Genomic DNA, 16998 nt, shown 5'->3' on the forward strand with positions numbered 1-16998 from the left:
TTACAAAAATCGAGAATAAAAACTTAAATTTTCTATTTTTATAAATTTTTTGTTTTATTTGAAGTCGTCACTTTCGCAGACAACCTGGATATTTCCAGCAAAGGGAGTGAAACGAGAGTAGGGGAGACGGACTTTGCTGGAGATATGATGAGCTTCTCTATTTCCCCCAATCCCAATCCCAATCCACATTCCTTACATCTCACATCTACAAATTTTCATCCTAAATTTTGTTTCTCAAATCGTCGCTCAATCATCACCTTCTCATATCCTAATTCAGCCGGCGCCACCCCCGCAGAGTCCCTCAGGCGACTTCTTCGTGCTCCGGGAGCTCACCTCGGCCCAGCTTGTTTCGACGCATTGAGCGCAAAGCTCGTACATCGTGCTGGCTTCGATTTCTGCTTCACTACTGGTACATACACCATACTCTCTCTGTAAGGAAAATTAATAGACAGTAGGGCGAGTATCCTTTGATCATGCTTCGTTATGTCAAATTGGGGCTTGTTGTTTAATTCCTACAAAAATATTTGTTGCCTGTGGCTTTTGGGATTTAACTGCAGTAGCTTCATTTGAACATGATATGGATGTAAGCGTTAACTCGTATCAAGAAGATTGGTGGCGAGGAAGATAGATGCCTCTTGCATCTGGATTGCTGTGTGTGTGTGCGGTTATTTTCCTTGAGAAACGGCATCTGTATGGAAAATCATGATCTTTACCAAAACAAATATATTGGCTGCCAATTCCAAATTGAACCTCCTATGCTGATTGTCTTATGCTTCATCTAATTTGTACTGCATTGCGCTGATGCTAGTCTCGTAACCACTCTTTTCATAAAATTAAAGAAAATAAAAAAGTAATGTATGCCCTGCACATTTCCATTTCTGAGATTTTATTTGAAAGAACAACTCTTGATATATAAAAAACTTAATTGGCTGCATCTTTCCTTGTAACAACTAACACTACTTTTTATATAAACAAATTTGTCTCCTGTTTATCTGATTCATTAACTGTACAAGCTCGGTTTCTCTATTATAGTAATTTATAGTAACCTTCTTAGCACTAGCAGAAAGTTCTGTAACAATTTCAACAATCCTTAGGGTTTGGAATATCAGCTTCTCGGTTAGGATTACCAGACACTGGTCTTATGTCTTATGGAGAGATAGTGGACCAAGGACAACAAATAACTGGGGCTGTGCCCATCCCCGTGATTGGTGATGCAGACAATGGATATGGTAATCCTATGAATGTTAAAAGGACTGTAAGAGGGTACATTCAAGCTGGTTTTGCTGGATTAATTCTTGAAGACCAGGTTTGTATTGATTAAGAAATTCATTTTCACATGTTATCTATTGCATATTCTTGTACAGGCCTGACCGTTTGGGTGATCTTTGAGTAGTGGTTGTCTGATTGGCTGACTGTAATGTTGCTCCTTTTGGAGCATCTTCACATTAATATTAATTTATTAACTATATCATCTATCACCAGTGCCATATGCATTTGTTAATATAGATGTTTCATTAGTATAGTTTTGCATCAATGATATATAATTATATACTCTTATATGAGTTAATTTGAGATCTTACTTTACTGTGAATTATCTGTTGTTCTCAAGGTTTCTCCAAAAGCATGTGGTCATACACAAGGGCGCGAAGTTGTAGCCAGAGAGGAGGCAATAATGAGAATAAAAGCAGCTGTTGATGCTCGAAAGGAGAGTGGTTCTGACATTGTCATAGTGGCACGAACTGATTCTCGTCAAGCTGTGTCTTTAGAAGAGTCTCTTTGGAGGGCACGTGCTCTTGGTAATGTGGGAGCTGATGTGTTGTTTATTGACGCGCTTGCTTCAAAGGAAGAGATGGTGGCCTTCTGTGAAGTGTGTCCCCAAGTCCCAAAGATGGTAATTCACTTTACTTTCAAATGCTTTTGTATCATGAAATCAACAATGATGAAGACTTCCATAATCAGTAATGGAGAATTCTTCATCTTGATACACACATTCTTGTGAAATTCTGGGGTGCTGAAGTTAGTGTGTAATTACGGCGTGTGTTTTTAGGTACAACTTTCAGTTGCTATTTATATCCTCCCAATCCCAATTCATCAAGAGGTCACACAGTTAAAATTTAAAATATTTCCACACTTCAGCGACCCCTTCTTACTTTTACCATTCTTCTCTTAAACAAGCATATCAATGTATAATTATTGATCTCTGGTTATTGTTCAGATATATCATTTCTTTTAGTAAATGAGTGAGTTTTGAATGGCTATGAAATTGCACTCTCTTTTGTAAAATATCATCCTCAGGCCAATATGCTTGAAGGGGGTGGGAAGACACCTATTCTCAGTCCTAATGAGTTGGCTGATATAGGATACAAACTTGTGGCATATCCTTTGTCTTTGATGGGTGTTTCCATCCGTGCAATGCAGGTAATTTTTTTCTTTAATTTTATTTTAGTTGTAAAATCTTGATCTAAAATGATACTTATTATGTTATCTGTGATGTGGGTCATCTTAGCTTGAGTGAAGAAGAATGGAATAGTGTCTTGTTTAGATGAGTTGGATATATGTTCTTGTCTTTTTGGATAACAGAACTAAATCGCAAGCTGAAAACTCCTCTTCAAGGCATTTAGGAAAATATCAATCTTGTTGCCAGGTCATTCTTTTGTCATAATTTTTTTCTTGCTCTGGCAGTTTAGGATCTTCTAAAACCATCTGTATTTGCGAGTTACGAGGATTCATTTCCCTTAGCTTTGAACACAGTTGACTTAGAGTCAGATGGTTGCCATTTATGAAAGATATTTATTTCACAGTTTTCTCACAAGATGTGGCAGATTTAAGCATCCATATTCTAGTAAAATATTATTTCCTAGTTTTCTCTATTGACACGATTTGTTTGGTAATAATGTAGCCTGAGTTTTGTTTCATTTCATTTCACTGGCTATTTTATATGATTTTAAATTTTGTGTATACTTGCTGTTTAATTGGCGTTTAGGATGCTTTGTTGGCTATCAAAGGAGGTCGGATGCCCCCACCGGGAAGCATGCCTTCTTTTGAAGAACTTAAGGAAATCTTGGGCTTTAATGCATATTATGAAGAAGAGATGCGGTACAGCACCAAGTCTAACAAACCTAACTCACAAAAGGGTAAGCACTGATATTCAGTCTGCTAAAACTATCTCTCCTACTGTAATTGAAATTACTTTTGCATTCCAATTGAAATTACTTTTGCATTTCAATGATTGAAGCACTGATATTCGGTCTGCTAAAGTCTAATAACTGGTGGTTCTTGGTGATTTGGTTGACTTACTTTTGCATTCCAATGATTGAAATTTAGACTTATTTCTAATTAGACAAAGAATGTTTTGGGGAAACTTATCCCTTGAACTTTTTGATATTATTACAAGGTTTCAGAAGTTTACCAAAAGAGCTGATGAGACTATGATATCATTATCTTTATGATCTGCAATTAAACCGGTGAAATGATTTCAATTGACAGTTTACCATATTCCAATTCAACTTAACAGTTCGTTTATCATCCATTTATTAATGGATGCATATAACCCTGATGACATGGAGAGATTTTTTATTGCTAAACTTTATAATATTCCAGGTTATTCCTCTGCAAGCAACTCTTCTTACAGCATACAACAGAGTACCCAAATTAACCCAGAAAAAAATAATCAGAGTGCCCAAAATCCCAATGTGGAAGTAGTGATCCCTGAGATATTCAGTTCAAAAGGTTCATTCTCTGGCATTTGGTCACGAAAACTGAGAATCAAAATAACTGGCCGAGATGGGTTTGAAAGACTAGATGTCCGAGTGCCTGTAAGTTCTATGTTCTCTTTCCACGACATATCATATGAATATGTGAATATTTTGCTTTTGTGTAGGCTAGTGCCCATAAAAGTTGAAAAGTCAATAGTAGATTGTTTCACCTACATCAAGTCCCTGGAACCGACTCATCTTTTATGATGTGTGATTTGATATTTTGGAGCCATAGGTTTAGAGTATGAACATATGTTGGATTTGGATGAAACAGTTGTGTTTTCAGATTTTAGGAAAACTGAATGGTGTTTTGAAATGAAAACAAACCTTCTAGTGGATAGGGTCATAGGGAGGAAATCATTCTCACTTGATACCACATCTACAAGTAGACAAATACTCAACAAGAATGAATATTACTCATATTATTACAATTATATGCATCTTCAGTGCTTTTAGAAACTATTAATCTCTAATGAGCGTTTTCACCATCTCTAATTAACCAATAGAGCTATTTTATTTCTCAGGCTGGTTTTCTGGATGGCATAACAAATGTAGTTCCAGGTACTGTTAACACTAATCAAATTGTATGATACTTCGATAGATTGAATCTTATGTTTATCTGTTCTGTTGTTGGTTCACAGCCTTGGGAGGCATAAACATTAAGGAGTTGTTAGATGATGCAGCTCTAGAAGAGGGAGGCAAACAGTTACTCGACTTCAATGATACAATGGGGGATAGAATCCAAGTATTTCTGGAGTAATTGATTTCAGTAACTTACTCTTGCATTATGATAGCAGCATCTGTTCTATATATCTCTTTCTTGGAGCACCATTGAACTCATGCGGGAGATACATGCGCCACTAAGAGATAAACCCAAGTGCAACAATGCCTTTAGTACTGTAGTATCATACATGTCTCCGACGATGTAACTTCCAAATGTAATAATAATTCGAATGTGCAAAAAAGAAGAAAAAGTTTATTTCCTTCAGTACTTTGACACTTGAGTTAACATAACAGGTGATACTCTCACACTACGCCAGTGTTGGATGGAGTTGGTGATGTTGCAATATCAAAGATTGAGAACTATGGTGCAGGTATATCGGTGTGATATCGACCTACATTCAAGGTCGAGACTTTTAGAACATAAGATCAAAGATTGACAACTGATGAGGAAGGTTGATTACAATGTAGCCAATATTATGGGCATAACGTAAATGTGTTAATTTGCACATTCAGTGAGCTACGTTGTGCACAAATTCCATCTATTTCACTCCATGTAGACTAAAGAGATCTCACTCACTTCTTCAAATTTCATCAGTTTTACGTTGTCCTTTTAATTAAGTGAAGAATCGTGTAGCTTACTGGTAACCATTTAGTAAGACTGAAAGATTTCTTAATCTTATCCACCCCAACTCAAAACAAAGAAGGAAAACATCACGATTGAGAATGCGAGTCGACTACTACTGTAACCTGCCTGTATTTTAAGCTAAAATAGAGCTATCAACACTTTTGAAAAACACTTTATTTTCCTATTCTCCAGAAATAAGGTTGACGAATGCATATGGCAATTGGAAATAATCTCATATATCACGAACAAGTGGTAATTTACAATATACATATTACCACAGTCGAATAAGAAGGGCTTTTGGCAACGTAAACAACCCATATACATAGGCAAGCAACACAAAACTGATAGATCTATAAGCATCTTCATTTTTCAGAGTGTTACAATAGACATACTCTCTAGTCTCTTTGTATGTAGTCTGACTGCTACGCAGGCGGTTGCAAAGTGTTTGCAGACCATATTGCTGTCGTATAAGTTTCATCAAACCAAAAAAAAACTCTCCCTCTACCAATAGTTGGTGAAACTTAACAGACAAGAAGTACATGAATGTAAGTAGCAATATGGTGCAATAAGACCAAAGCAGATAGCAGCAGGATACACTGACTATGAGTTGAAAGCCATGAACAAGTTCTGGCTCCTGGCATGCTCTGGAATGAGGCGGTGAACAGTTTCAGGAGGAATACCTGAAAGCTCTGTCACCAGAAAGAGTTGTGTTATGATGATTCCAAGACAAGTAAAAGGTGTTAACGAGGAAAGCAGCTAGCAAATGCTTCAACTGGACTCATGGGAGTTACAAATTTGATTAACGGAAGAGAAAACAATTACTATCCAATCAACTACATAAGATCAGGAAATAGTGAACCGCAAGCTCAAATATTCTACTGCAATGCAAGGTTTCACTGTCTTAGCAGTATTCTTCACATTATGGCAGCATTGTATACATGTATTTTGAACCAACAGCTCAAAAGGGCAAAAAAGCCAAAACATGCACTTATTTATGACTTGTGTTACTTTGCAAAGTTACCTTGAGGTTTAAAATTGAAGAGAGGAGGAAGTGGGCGACCATTTGGAAGTCGAGTGTTGGGATCCCTCAGTTCATCGAAGAAAGGATGAATACAAGCTTCCAGCTGCAGTACCACAAAAGAGGCATTGGTGAATTCACTTTTGATTTCCAAACTGCAGGTTTGAAGGTAAAAGTGAAACTTACAGCTGTGCATCTTAGATTTGGTGAGTACTGGAAAAACCGACATACAAGGTCCACCGCCTCTGGAGGCAGACGCTTCTGGAAGACCTGATACGAACAACACATAACCACACTATATTTGTACTTGAAAGTTGAATGAACATTGAGATGGTATTCACTTTTCACACGTGCAGCTTCAACCAGCATGCTTAAAAAATAAAGTGCAGCCACAAACAGATTAATTAATACGGAGCAAGCCTTTGTAGAATATTTATAATGTTATATGACCCACAAACAAATTGAATTAAATCATAGGTTTTACATTTAAATAAAAAAACTCTCAAAGCGTGAAAGCACCAGAGGGAGACATGGGAGGTAGGAAGAAAAAAGTTGCCAATCAAAAGTTCAGAGTATTTCAAAAAATAAGTCATTTGGTGTAACCAAAGGAACAAGCATGTTTGAAGTATGATCTGAACTATACTTGGCTTTTCAACAGAAAGAGTAGATTTAGAAGATTTATCTTTACAACGACAGATTGCATACCTTGTGCCAAGGATGTGGCTTGATCTGTGGAAACTTGAACTTGGTGTAGTTTGGGTTCATGCACTTTATCTCCTCTCTTGTAGGTGTTCCCAAAACCTACCACAATTCAGATAACAAGAAACAACTGAAGCAGAAATGTCTAGTTTGGAGATGCCTAATCTGTCTTTGCATCTATGGTCAATTAGATTAAAGGTTACAAATCAAAATTAACACAGAGCCATTTTCCATATATGCTAACATATAACATTACAAGAACCTGAAACAAAATATTCACTTTTAGCCTCTAGCAGGACTTGTATTACCTTAATTACTTCAACAAGTTGATCAACTCCACTCTCTCCAGGAAACAAAGGCTGAGAATTAATGATCAGAGAGATATCTAATGAGCATCTGTAGAAACACAAAATTTTGGAAAATTGTAAGAACTACCCAACATTGTATAACCTGCCCAAGAAGTAGTTCAGCCATAACACAACCAGTTGACCATATATCGATTGCAGTTGTGTATTCAGTGGCGCCAAAAATGAGTTCTGGAGCACGGTAATATCTTGAACATATATAGGAAACATTCGGTTCTCCTTTAACCTGATGAGCAGACCAAAGGAATGAACAATAACACACTATAGCTTTTTACTGATGTTGCACAAAAGCTTACCAGAACTTTGGCACTCCCAAAGTCACAAAGTTTTAGTTGATGTGTATGCGGATTCACCTGAAAATAAACAATAAAAGTTTCAGCTTCTTGAAGAAAACACTATTGATCAATTGAGTTGACAGCCACCCAAACATATGATAGGTGTGTAGATCATTTTTCTTTTCTTAACCAAGGGGCTATTATTAACACATCAGATCACATCTCAACTTATAGTTACTCATTTACATATAAGAAAACCAGACTAAACCTGCCCATAGATATATGAAATCATATGGAATATACAGATACACATTCCATATCCAAAGTAATTAATTATCTCGTAAACAAGCCAAGCTTGCTTCTACATTAATAAATAATGCAAGACTTATTTACGTTTTTTGTTTCTCATAATCTTCATCAACTCCCAGCGCTGCATTTTCAACTATAAGGAACATAAAAGAAAACAAAGTTTAACTTAGAGTTGACCTTTGTTCCACATCAAAATAAATTATCTTTTGTCTGTTGTCCTCATATTTAATGGTTATAGTGCATCCAGAATCCCATTACGAATGCCAATCATGGATAATAGACACTGCTTAGACAAAAGTGGGGTAGCTAATTAAGATTGAGCTTGACTTAGACCACCTTATGGTGATCTTATTTAAAATTGAAATTCAAAGCACTTGTACAGTTACATTTTAATACAATTGCCTGCTATAATTAGGTAAATTACAATGTGATGAATGAGAAACAAAACTATAGACCAACATTATCAATGCAACTCTATCTATAGGGATAATTGATATATTATTTAAATCACGAACTTTGACCCAATTTGCAATTTTGACCAGACTTTTGGCAAACAAGTACCTAACCTTTATTGTCTTTTAACTTAAAGTCATCTAAATCATTAATATCATGCATGTTCTTATTTTCAATCTTCTAATCATAAAGATACCTGCCTAACCATGGATAAGACCACACCTAAAGAAATATTTAGGCACATACTCATAGGGAATGTTCCAGAAAGGTTATTGTACTCGACAACAATCCAGTTAAAAAGCATAATTAAATCTGCGATTTTATTGAGAAACAATCTGATAATTTGTTCGTAAATAAAGGTGGTATGGCTATAATCAAATTCGCCTGTCATCCATAAGGAACATACTTACAAGTAAATTTTGAGGCTTGATATCACGGTGGCAAATGCCAATGCAATTATGTATGTAAGCAAGGGCTCGACAAATCTGCATGGAGAGATAGAGCTTGTGACAAAGAGATCCTAAAAAGTTAAATCAATATCCCCAAGTGAAAAGAACAAAATCAAACACAAAAATTCACAATACAAAATAGTTTCTGCATGCCTGATATGTGTAAAGTTTGACGTATATCAAAGGCATTCGCTGGTTCATCCTGTTGTACTGTCGTGCAATCCGGTTAACAGTTTCAGGTACATATTCCAAAACGAGATTTAAGTAAAGCTCTTCCTTCTCAGATTTGGCAAAAAACGAATGTTTTAGAGCTACAATATTGGGATGGTCCAACATTTGCATAATCTGCAACTCTCTATTTTTGTAGCGTTTGTCCTGAAGAACCTTCTTGATAGCAACTATTTCTCCAGTCTCTCTGCATTTCGCCTGTTAAAAACAGTTCCAACTAAGACGGGACACAGAAGCATAGGCCATATAATTATCATGACACAAACACTGCAGACTTAAAATTCAGAATTACTGCAAAATGGCATACTTGAAAGACCACTCCAAATGAACCAGTTCCAACAACGTGTTCTGCTATGTAGCTTACCACCTGTCAACCCAAATAAACCATAATTATCTTCTAGGATTATCTTCAGCACCTAATGTGATACTTCTAAAAGTAATTTCAACCAACCTGCTTGGATTGACCATTCCGGCCACCAATGGTGGTCCTTATTACATGCCCTGTTTCAGCACCCACACCATCAATTACATCAGGTTCACTGTCCTGCTTAACAAGGTATATGTGTCAGGATTTTTTAAAACAAACTAGATACGGAAGCAGGTAATCAAGGTTAAGCTACTAAAAGTACAAACACAAGGGCTAAACACATCAATAAGTGTTGGCAATGAAGATGCCGCACACTTACCCTATCATCATCAGGGTCCACTCGATCCCTCAGTCTCATTTCAAGCATTTCTCTTCCCAGCCAGTCAACTGAACTAGAGGATACTTTGGAGCCATTATTAGCAGATCTTGAACTTCCAGCTCCTCCATGTCCTAGGCCAGCAGATTCCATGAGTGATGCACGACCTCTCCAATTTTTTAGGATGCAGCACTCCTTGTCATGATCCCAATCCTTATCTAAATAAATGCAAAAGGTTGAAAAGAACGAACTTCATTTAATGAGATAATCAGTGAAGGAAATATGGTCAGTGTGCCACACGTAATGGCAAGAAGAACAGTGTCGATATAAATGTAAATTACTTCATACATTGTCTACAGCATAGGATCAACATAAATACCATACAATATAGTTTTAATATTTCTATGGAGATTGAGGGGGATCAAATTTTGACTCTGTTTATAATGCACAAGGATATTAGCTGAGCTCCAGCCCATTAATGGAAATGTTGGGTAGTCTGGCTCGGGTATCTGGAAGAGTGTCAGGTATTTCTGTTACTTCTACTACATTAATTGCTGTTTTGAATTATATGAAACTACATTGATATATTGTGTCCAAATGTGATGTGATAAATGCATTCCTACTTACCTGTTGCAATGAAAAAACTAAAAGTCTAGTCATCGATGAACCAAACGTGATGGATAAACTGCAGTTCATTATTTTACCAAAAAGTAGTTCCGGAAACATGTATTATTAAAAACTATTAAATACAAGCAACTAACCAAGTTCAAAGTTTGGACAATAAAATTAAGTAAGCAAAAGCAACAATGTGCAATCAGCCAAAACCTAGTCTTTTCAGCACATAAATAGAAGCGAGTCATCAATTGCAAGCAGCAACGTCAGTGTGAAGAAGAAATCTAAAAAATCGAACCTTCCGCTACTTGTAGCGCTCTCCAGTCTCAGATCTTAGAGTTTGGGCGGGGTTGTGACAACAGACTAGCCGAACCTCATCGCTTTCCCCGAATCTATTTGGAAATCGAAGCTCTGCGTGGAGTGTGGAGAGGAGATGTGGCAGAATGGTGAGACGGCAACGCCGAGCGGAGAAGGAAGAGGAAAGGGGACGCGTGTGAATTGCACTCCTTCAATTGCTGATAAAGTTAAAAGGAGATATTCATTTTTAGGCACTAATTCACTCCTCTCTCTCTCTCTCTCTCTCTCTCTCTAATACACTTTTGTTTACTTTTTTTTTTCTCCTTTTCTTAAATTTGATATAAGAAATACTTAAGAGAGTGTTACACAAAAGTTTCAATTTCGATTGTAACCAAAGTTGAATAACCAATCACTTTTTGACACTTGGCATGTTTTTATTGGCGTGAAAAATGTATTTTATCGGGTCATTGAAAGTATAAAGAGTGTAGAAGTGGGCTGTAAATTAACTATTTTATTCACTACTTTTGTTATATCTTCGATGTGGATAAGTTTAGTCTTAAAAAAAATCAAAGGCACAATTGTGTTGGAAGTAAAGGACTTAATAAGTAAAAGGGATATTGATGAATCGGCGAATTTTTGATGTTAGTGAATGCAGGAAAAACGCAGATCATGACACAGAGAATTTACGTGGTTCGATTTACTGAGGTAAATCTACGTCCACGGGAAGAAAAGAGGGCAGAGTTGTATTGCTTAATCTGTTTTCTACAGCTAACAATACAGACTTGCTATTTGCTATTTTCTCTCTAGAGAGCTTAACAGAAGTTAACAGAAGAAGTTATCTATCTGACCTAGGTTCTATTTATACATTGAACCAAGATCGTGGCATGCAGCATTTATTAGGTAGTGGATGTCGTGGAGGTCGTGGCGACCTTGCATGGGTCCACTATCCTGCATGAGTTAATGACTGCTTGACACCACTAAATAGATCGTCGGTGTAGCGGAGGTGGAAATCTTGCATGAGTCCACTATTTCCTAGTTCGGTCGAAAACTGAGACCGGACTGCTGAATTATTGCCGAGCAGCTTTTGCCGATCTGAGAGTAGAGCTTGATGCCGACCAGAGAGCAGAGTTTGATTGGTTGGCTTTTACCGAGCTGTAGGCTGGGGCCGAACTCTGTGGTTGTGCCGAACTGAACTCTTGAGTCATGCCGGACTGATACTCTTTAGCCATGCCGAACTGATACTCTTTCTTGGGCTTTACTGCTGTTGGGCTTGTTTAGTATTTGTTTAGTACGTACTCCATCACTACCCCCCCCGAAAAGTGAAGTGAATCACTTCGGCATTCTGGATAAAGGTACGGGGTAAGTTGATGTTTGTCCTCGGTCTGATGAAGTGAACTCTTCTTTGACCGGACTTGGTTTGTGTCCTAATTTGGCGAGTTTTATCGCTCGGATCGAACTTTCCGTTGTCCTAATTTGGGGATCGGACTTTCCCTTGTCCTAATTCGGCGAGTTTTATCGCGTGGATCGGACTTTCCCTAGTCCTAATTCAGGCAAGTTTTATCGCGAGAATCAGACTTTTGTTGCAGTTCGTTTCAGACGAAGTGCTTGATTCTTAAGCTGAATTGTGGTCTTGTATCCTCTTTAGAAGCTTGGACTTCACAATCGTTGGCTTATTGCAGTTCGTTTCAGACGAACTGCTTGTTTAAGCTGAATTGTGGTCTTGTATCTTCTGTAGAAGCTTTGACTCACAATCGTTGGCTTGTTGCAGCTCGTTTCAGACGAACTGCTTGTTTAAGCTGAATTGTGGTCTTGTATCTTCTGTAGAAGCTTTGACTCACAATCGTTGGCTTGTTGCAGCTCGTTTCAGACGAACTGTTTGTTTAAGCTGAATTGTGGTCTTGTATCTTCTGTAGAAGCTTTGACTCACAATCGTGTGCTTGTATATGTTCTAAGAAGGGGATCAGCCTTCGAAGAACAAGATACCTCAGTAACATTTGTAAGAGACGACACACACAGAGACAGACAAAACACACAGACAAAACGCACAGAGACAAATAAAGACCAAGCAAACAAAATAAAGCACATTGAGCAAACAGGACTCAAGACTGACTGACCGGACTGTCTCTTACAAATGGAACTTTTTGAGGTTGGAAATGTGCCATGTTCGGGGTACCTGTTCTCCTGACATGTGAGCCAATTTGTAAGACCCTTTGCCGAGGACTTCTGACACCCGATACGGACCTTCCCATGTGGGTTCGAGCTTGCCCAGCTTTTCTGCTCGGCTTACTTCGTTGTTTCTCAGGACGAGATCTCCCACTTGAAATTGCAGCTTCTTCACCCTTTGGTTGTAATACCGGGCTACTTGCTCCTTGTACTTGGCTGCTTTTATGCATGCCAATTCTCTTCTTTCTTCGGCAAGATCTAGCTCGGCTCTCAGTCCGTCGTCATTCATTTCTGAGGAGAAATTTAGAGTTCGGGGACTGGGTACGCCGATCTCCACCGGAATCACGGCTTCAGTACCGTATACCAGACTGTACGGAGTTTCACCGTTGGAGGTTGTGGGTGTAGTTCGGTAGGACCATAGGACTTGAGGGAGATTTTCTACCCATTGCCCTTTGGCTTGTTCTAAACGAGCTTTTAACCCTTTCACCAGGATACGATTTGTTACCTCCGTTTGTCCGTTTGCTTGTGGATGAGAGACCGAAGTGAACCGCTGTTGAATATTCAGCTCTTGGCACCAATTCTTGAACGTCTTGTCGGTGAACTGAGTCCCGTTATCCGAGATGAGGATGTGGGGTATGCCAAATCGGCACACTATGTTCTTCCAGACGAAATCCAATGCCTTCGAGCTCGTTATCGTAGCTAATGGTTCAGCTTCTACCCACTTCGTAAAGTAGTCCACGGCAACGATTAGGAATTTCATTTGCCGAGGAGCTTGAGGAAGTGGTCCCACTATGTCTATGCCCCATTGCATGAAAGGCCAAGGGCTCTGCATAGTGGATAGATCGGTTTGCGGCATCCTTGGGATATTTGCATGGATTTGGCACTTCGGGCATGTCTTGACGAGCTGCACTGCTTCTTGTACCAAGGTTGGCCAATAATATCCCCATCTTAGAACTTTTTTAGCTAAAGCTCTAGCTCCGATGTGGCTGCCGCACGATCCTTCATGAACTTCTCTGAGGATGTAGTCCGTCTCTTCTGGTCCTACGCACCGCAATAACGGCTGGAGGTAAGACTTTCTAAAGAGGACTCCTTCATGAAGTTCGTACCGAAGTGCTCGGCACGTGATCTTCCGAGCTTCTCTCTTATCCTCGGGCAATTGTCCTTGATCCAGATACTGCAAGATCGGCGTCATCCAGTTCGGCGAGCTGGATACTGAATGTACCTCGGCTTCATCAATGCTTCGATGCATTAATTCTTCCGCCTTTGAGCTCGGATCTGAGGCCAACTTACTTAAGGTATCTGCTCGGCTATTTTCCGCTCTGGGAATGCGGATTATCCGAAAATAGGAGAAACTTTGGCTGATGCTTTGCGCTTTGTCCAAATACTTCTTCATTCTCTCGTCACGAGCTTCACTTGTACCCAACATGTGATTTACTATGACTTGTGAATCACAATGGACTTTGAGAGATTTGTCGAGTAGACTTTGCGCTAACTGGAGTCCGGCCAGGAGGGCTTCGTACTCGGCTTCATTATTAGTAGTGGGGAATAGGAACCGAAGTGAGTAGGTTACCTCGTGTCCGTCGGGAGCGACGAGTAAAATACCAGCTCCACTTCCTATCTTGTTTGAAGCTCCATCTACGAATCCGCTCCAGCAGTCTGGCGGCTCTACTTCGGATTCCAAGGGCTGTGCTAGTTCGGCATTGGTAGAATTTTTCTGTTCGGCAATGACAGGGATTGCTTGATCGAACTTGGCCTCTGCAAGAAAATCTGCCAAGGCTTGTCCCTTGATGGCTTTCCGAGGTAGGTACTCGATTGAGTGTTCTCCCAGCTCTATGGCCCATTTGGCGATTCTGCCTGATGCTTCTGGCTTGGTCAAAACTTGCCGGAGAGGCAGATCGGTTAAGACGCATACCTTGTGAGCATAGAAGTATGGCCGCAGTCTCCTTGCTGCATTTACTAACGCCAGAGCAATTTTTTCCAGAGGTTGATACCTTGTTTCTGGACCTCTTAATGCTCGGCTTGTAAAGTAGATGGGAAACTGCTTTAGGCCTTCTTCTCGTACAAGCACCGCGCTGATGGTTTGATCTGATGCCGCTAAGTATAAGAATATTACTTCGGCTTCTGTTGGAGCAGAGAGAATAGGAAGCTCGGCTAGATAACTTTTGAGCTCGTCAAAGGCCTTTTTCTGCTCGGCTCCCCACTCGAACTTTGGTGCCTTTTTCAACACCTTGAAGAACGGCAGTTGCTTTTCGGCTGCTTGAGAAAGGAATCGATTCAGTGCGGCTAGGCATCCGGTTAGCCTTTGCACGTCATGTATGGACTTCGGCATTGCCATGTTCTGAACGACTTGAACTTTTGAGGGGTTTGCCTTGAGTCCGTCCTTTGAAACCCAACAACCCAGAAACTTTCCCGAATCTACCAAAAAGGTACACTTTTGGGGATTAAGTTTGAGGTTGGCTTTCTTGAGCACGCTGAGAGTGGACTTGAGGTTGTGCTCGTACTCCGAAGTGCTTTTGCTTTTGACGACTATGTCGTCGACATACACTTCAACCTGTTTTCCGATTAGGTGCCGAAAAAGCCTGTCTACCATCCTTTGATAAGTGGCTCCGGCATTCTTTAAACCGAATGGCATCTTTTTATAAGCGAAAATGCCGAAATCGGTAATGAAAGCTGTTTTCGGAGCGTCACTCTCATCCATCAACACTTGGTGATATCCTTTGTATAAATCAAGAAAACAGAAAATTTCGAAGCCGATCAAAGCTTCTACTTTTTTATCTATATTCGGAAGGGGATAGCAATCTTTGGGACAATGCTTATTTAGATCGGTGAAATCTATGCACATCCGCCATCCTCCTTCCTTTTTCTTGATCATGACAGGATTGGCCACCCACGAAGGATACTTCACTTCGAATAACACATCCGCCTTCAATAATTGACGGACTTCGTCATGGATGACTTGACTTCGTTCTGCCGCAAAGAGTCTTTGCTTCTGTTTTATCGGCCGGACCGAAGGATCAATATTTAACCGATGAGTGATTACCTCGGGGGGCACTCCGGTCATGTCCAACGGAGACCATGCAAAGACGTCTTTATACTCCTTGAGGAGCTGGATGGTTTTTTCCCGAAGTAGAGGCGTTCCCGCGAAGCCGATCTTAACCGTTCTGGATGGATCGTCTTCGTACAGCTGAACTGTCATCGAGTTCGGCTCCGGTATGACTTCGGTCATCGCCTCTGACTCCGGCTGCTGTGATTGCTATGCTTGATGGTGCCGATCTGACTGCTCGGCACTTCTAAGCGCAATTTGTAGACATTCCTTTGCTCTCTTTTGGTCACCTCGGATGACCGCTATCCCTCCTTTAGTAGGGATCTTGATGGTGAGGTGATAAGTAGAGCAAACGGCCCGAACTGTGTTGAGCCAGTCTCTCCCCAGGATGATGTTGTACGGGGACCGAGCTTTCACCACAAAGAACTCGATCATCGTATTGGAGCTTGTAGGCGCTTTTCCCACCGTGATTGGAAGGCTGATAATACCTTCAGGGCGGGTGTCCTCCTGGGCGAAACTTTTCAGAGGAAGCGGAGCCGGACTGAGCCGAGCTGGATCCACTTCCATTTTATCGAAACATTCTTTAAAAAGAATGCTGACTGATGCTCCTGTATCCACAAATACTCTGTGGATCAGTTTGTTTGCCACTCCGGCTTGAATGACAATAGCGTCTTGGTGAGGAGAGATGGCTGGGACGGGATCGGCATCTGAAAATGTAATCACTTCGTCTTTCTTCAGCCTTTTATGTGTTGGCTCCTCTTGATTGGAACCTCTGCGTTCTGCTTTTAGGGACGACTTAGTCTTCCCGGCAGGGAGAGCATCAATAGTCAGGATTACTCCATCGTATTGCGGCTCGTCGTCGTCTTCGGGATCCTCATGCCTTTTCGGATCCTGAGGATTGCAGTTCGCACCTCTCTGTCTTTTGTTCTTTTTCGGCTGCTTGCTTTGGTATTTTTTTAATGTTCCTGTTTTCACAAGAACATCAATACCTGCAGCCAAATCTCGGCACTCCTCGGTATCGTGTCCGTGGGCTTGATGGAAGGAGCAATATTGATCCTGAGGTCGCCGCACGGCTGATTTCGTCATCCGCTTTGGTCTTTCGAACATATCGGAATGTAGTTCGAAAATTTCCGCTCTTGACTTGTTTAAGGGTACGAACTGAGAGGGCGGCTTCTCAGGATTGAGACGTGGTCCCAATCTGCCTTGTACCGGTGCCCTTTGAATTCTTTCAAAAGGAGTTCGGCGAGGAAGCCTCTGATCGCTATGATCGGGCTTCTTTTCGTCTCCTCGGGATGAGCTGT

At 40.2% G+C, this 16998-nt stretch overlaps 2 protein-coding genes across 2 annotated transcripts; one reads left to right on the forward strand and one right to left on the reverse strand.

Moving 5' to 3' along the window:
• The first annotated feature begins 72 nt into the window (after window positions 1-72).
• LOC121750905 (2,3-dimethylmalate lyase-like) lies at window positions 73-4743 on the forward strand. The gene is made up of 8 exons (XM_042145568.1): window positions 73-409; window positions 1095-1306; window positions 1610-1891; window positions 2296-2418; window positions 2984-3134; window positions 3601-3815; window positions 4280-4316; window positions 4397-4743. The coding sequence occupies exons 1-8, from the start codon at window positions 145-147 to the stop codon at window positions 4513-4515; spliced, it is 1404 nt and encodes a 467-aa protein (XP_042001502.1). The 5' UTR covers window positions 73-144; the 3' UTR covers window positions 4516-4743.
• A 572-nt stretch (window positions 4744-5315) lies between these two features.
• Window positions 5316-10803, reverse strand: LOC121750914 (shaggy-related protein kinase kappa). Its single transcript, XM_042145577.1, has 13 exons — window positions 10493-10803; window positions 9586-9800; window positions 9351-9443; window positions 9207-9266; window positions 8825-9097; window positions 8633-8707; window positions 7482-7538; window positions 7271-7411; window positions 7129-7179; window positions 6827-6922; window positions 6308-6391; window positions 6125-6227; window positions 5316-5792 (listed from the first exon to the last, which is right to left on the reverse strand). The coding sequence occupies exons 2-13, from the start codon at window positions 9733-9735 to the stop codon at window positions 5704-5706; spliced, it is 1272 nt and encodes a 423-aa protein (XP_042001511.1). The 5' UTR covers window positions 9736-9800; window positions 10493-10803; the 3' UTR covers window positions 5316-5703.
• Window positions 10804-16998: the final 6195 nt, after the last annotated feature.

Source organism: Salvia splendens, chromosome 10 (assembly GCF_004379255.2).
Source record: "Salvia splendens isolate huo1 chromosome 10, SspV2, whole genome shotgun sequence".
NCBI lineage: Eukaryota > Viridiplantae > Streptophyta > Magnoliopsida > Lamiales > Lamiaceae > Salvia > Salvia splendens.

Bases quoted from the DNA above. Each gene is read 5' to 3' on its own strand.
- LOC121750914 (XM_042145577.1), bottom strand. From the start codon at position 9,735: ATGGAATCTGCTGGCCTAGGACATGGAGGAGCTGGAAGTTCAAGATCT. The intron at 7,539-8,632 runs GTAAGTATGTTC...GTTTATTTTCAG, and splicing joins TCAAGCCTCAAAATTTACTT to GTGAATCCGCATACACATCA. The intron at 7,180-7,270 runs GTTATACAATGT...ATTAATTCTCAG, and splicing joins CTGAACTACTTCTTGGGCAG to CCTTTGTTTCCTGGAGAGAG.
- LOC121750905 (XM_042145568.1), top strand. From the start codon at position 145: ATGATGAGCTTCTCTATTTCCCCCAATCCCAATCCCAATCCACATTCC. The intron at 2,419-2,983 runs GTAATTTTTTTC...ATTGGCGTTTAG, and splicing joins TTTCCATCCGTGCAATGCAG to GATGCTTTGTTGGCTATCAA. The intron at 4,317-4,396 runs GTACTGTTAACA...GTTGGTTCACAG, and splicing joins CATAACAAATGTAGTTCCAG to CCTTGGGAGGCATAAACATT.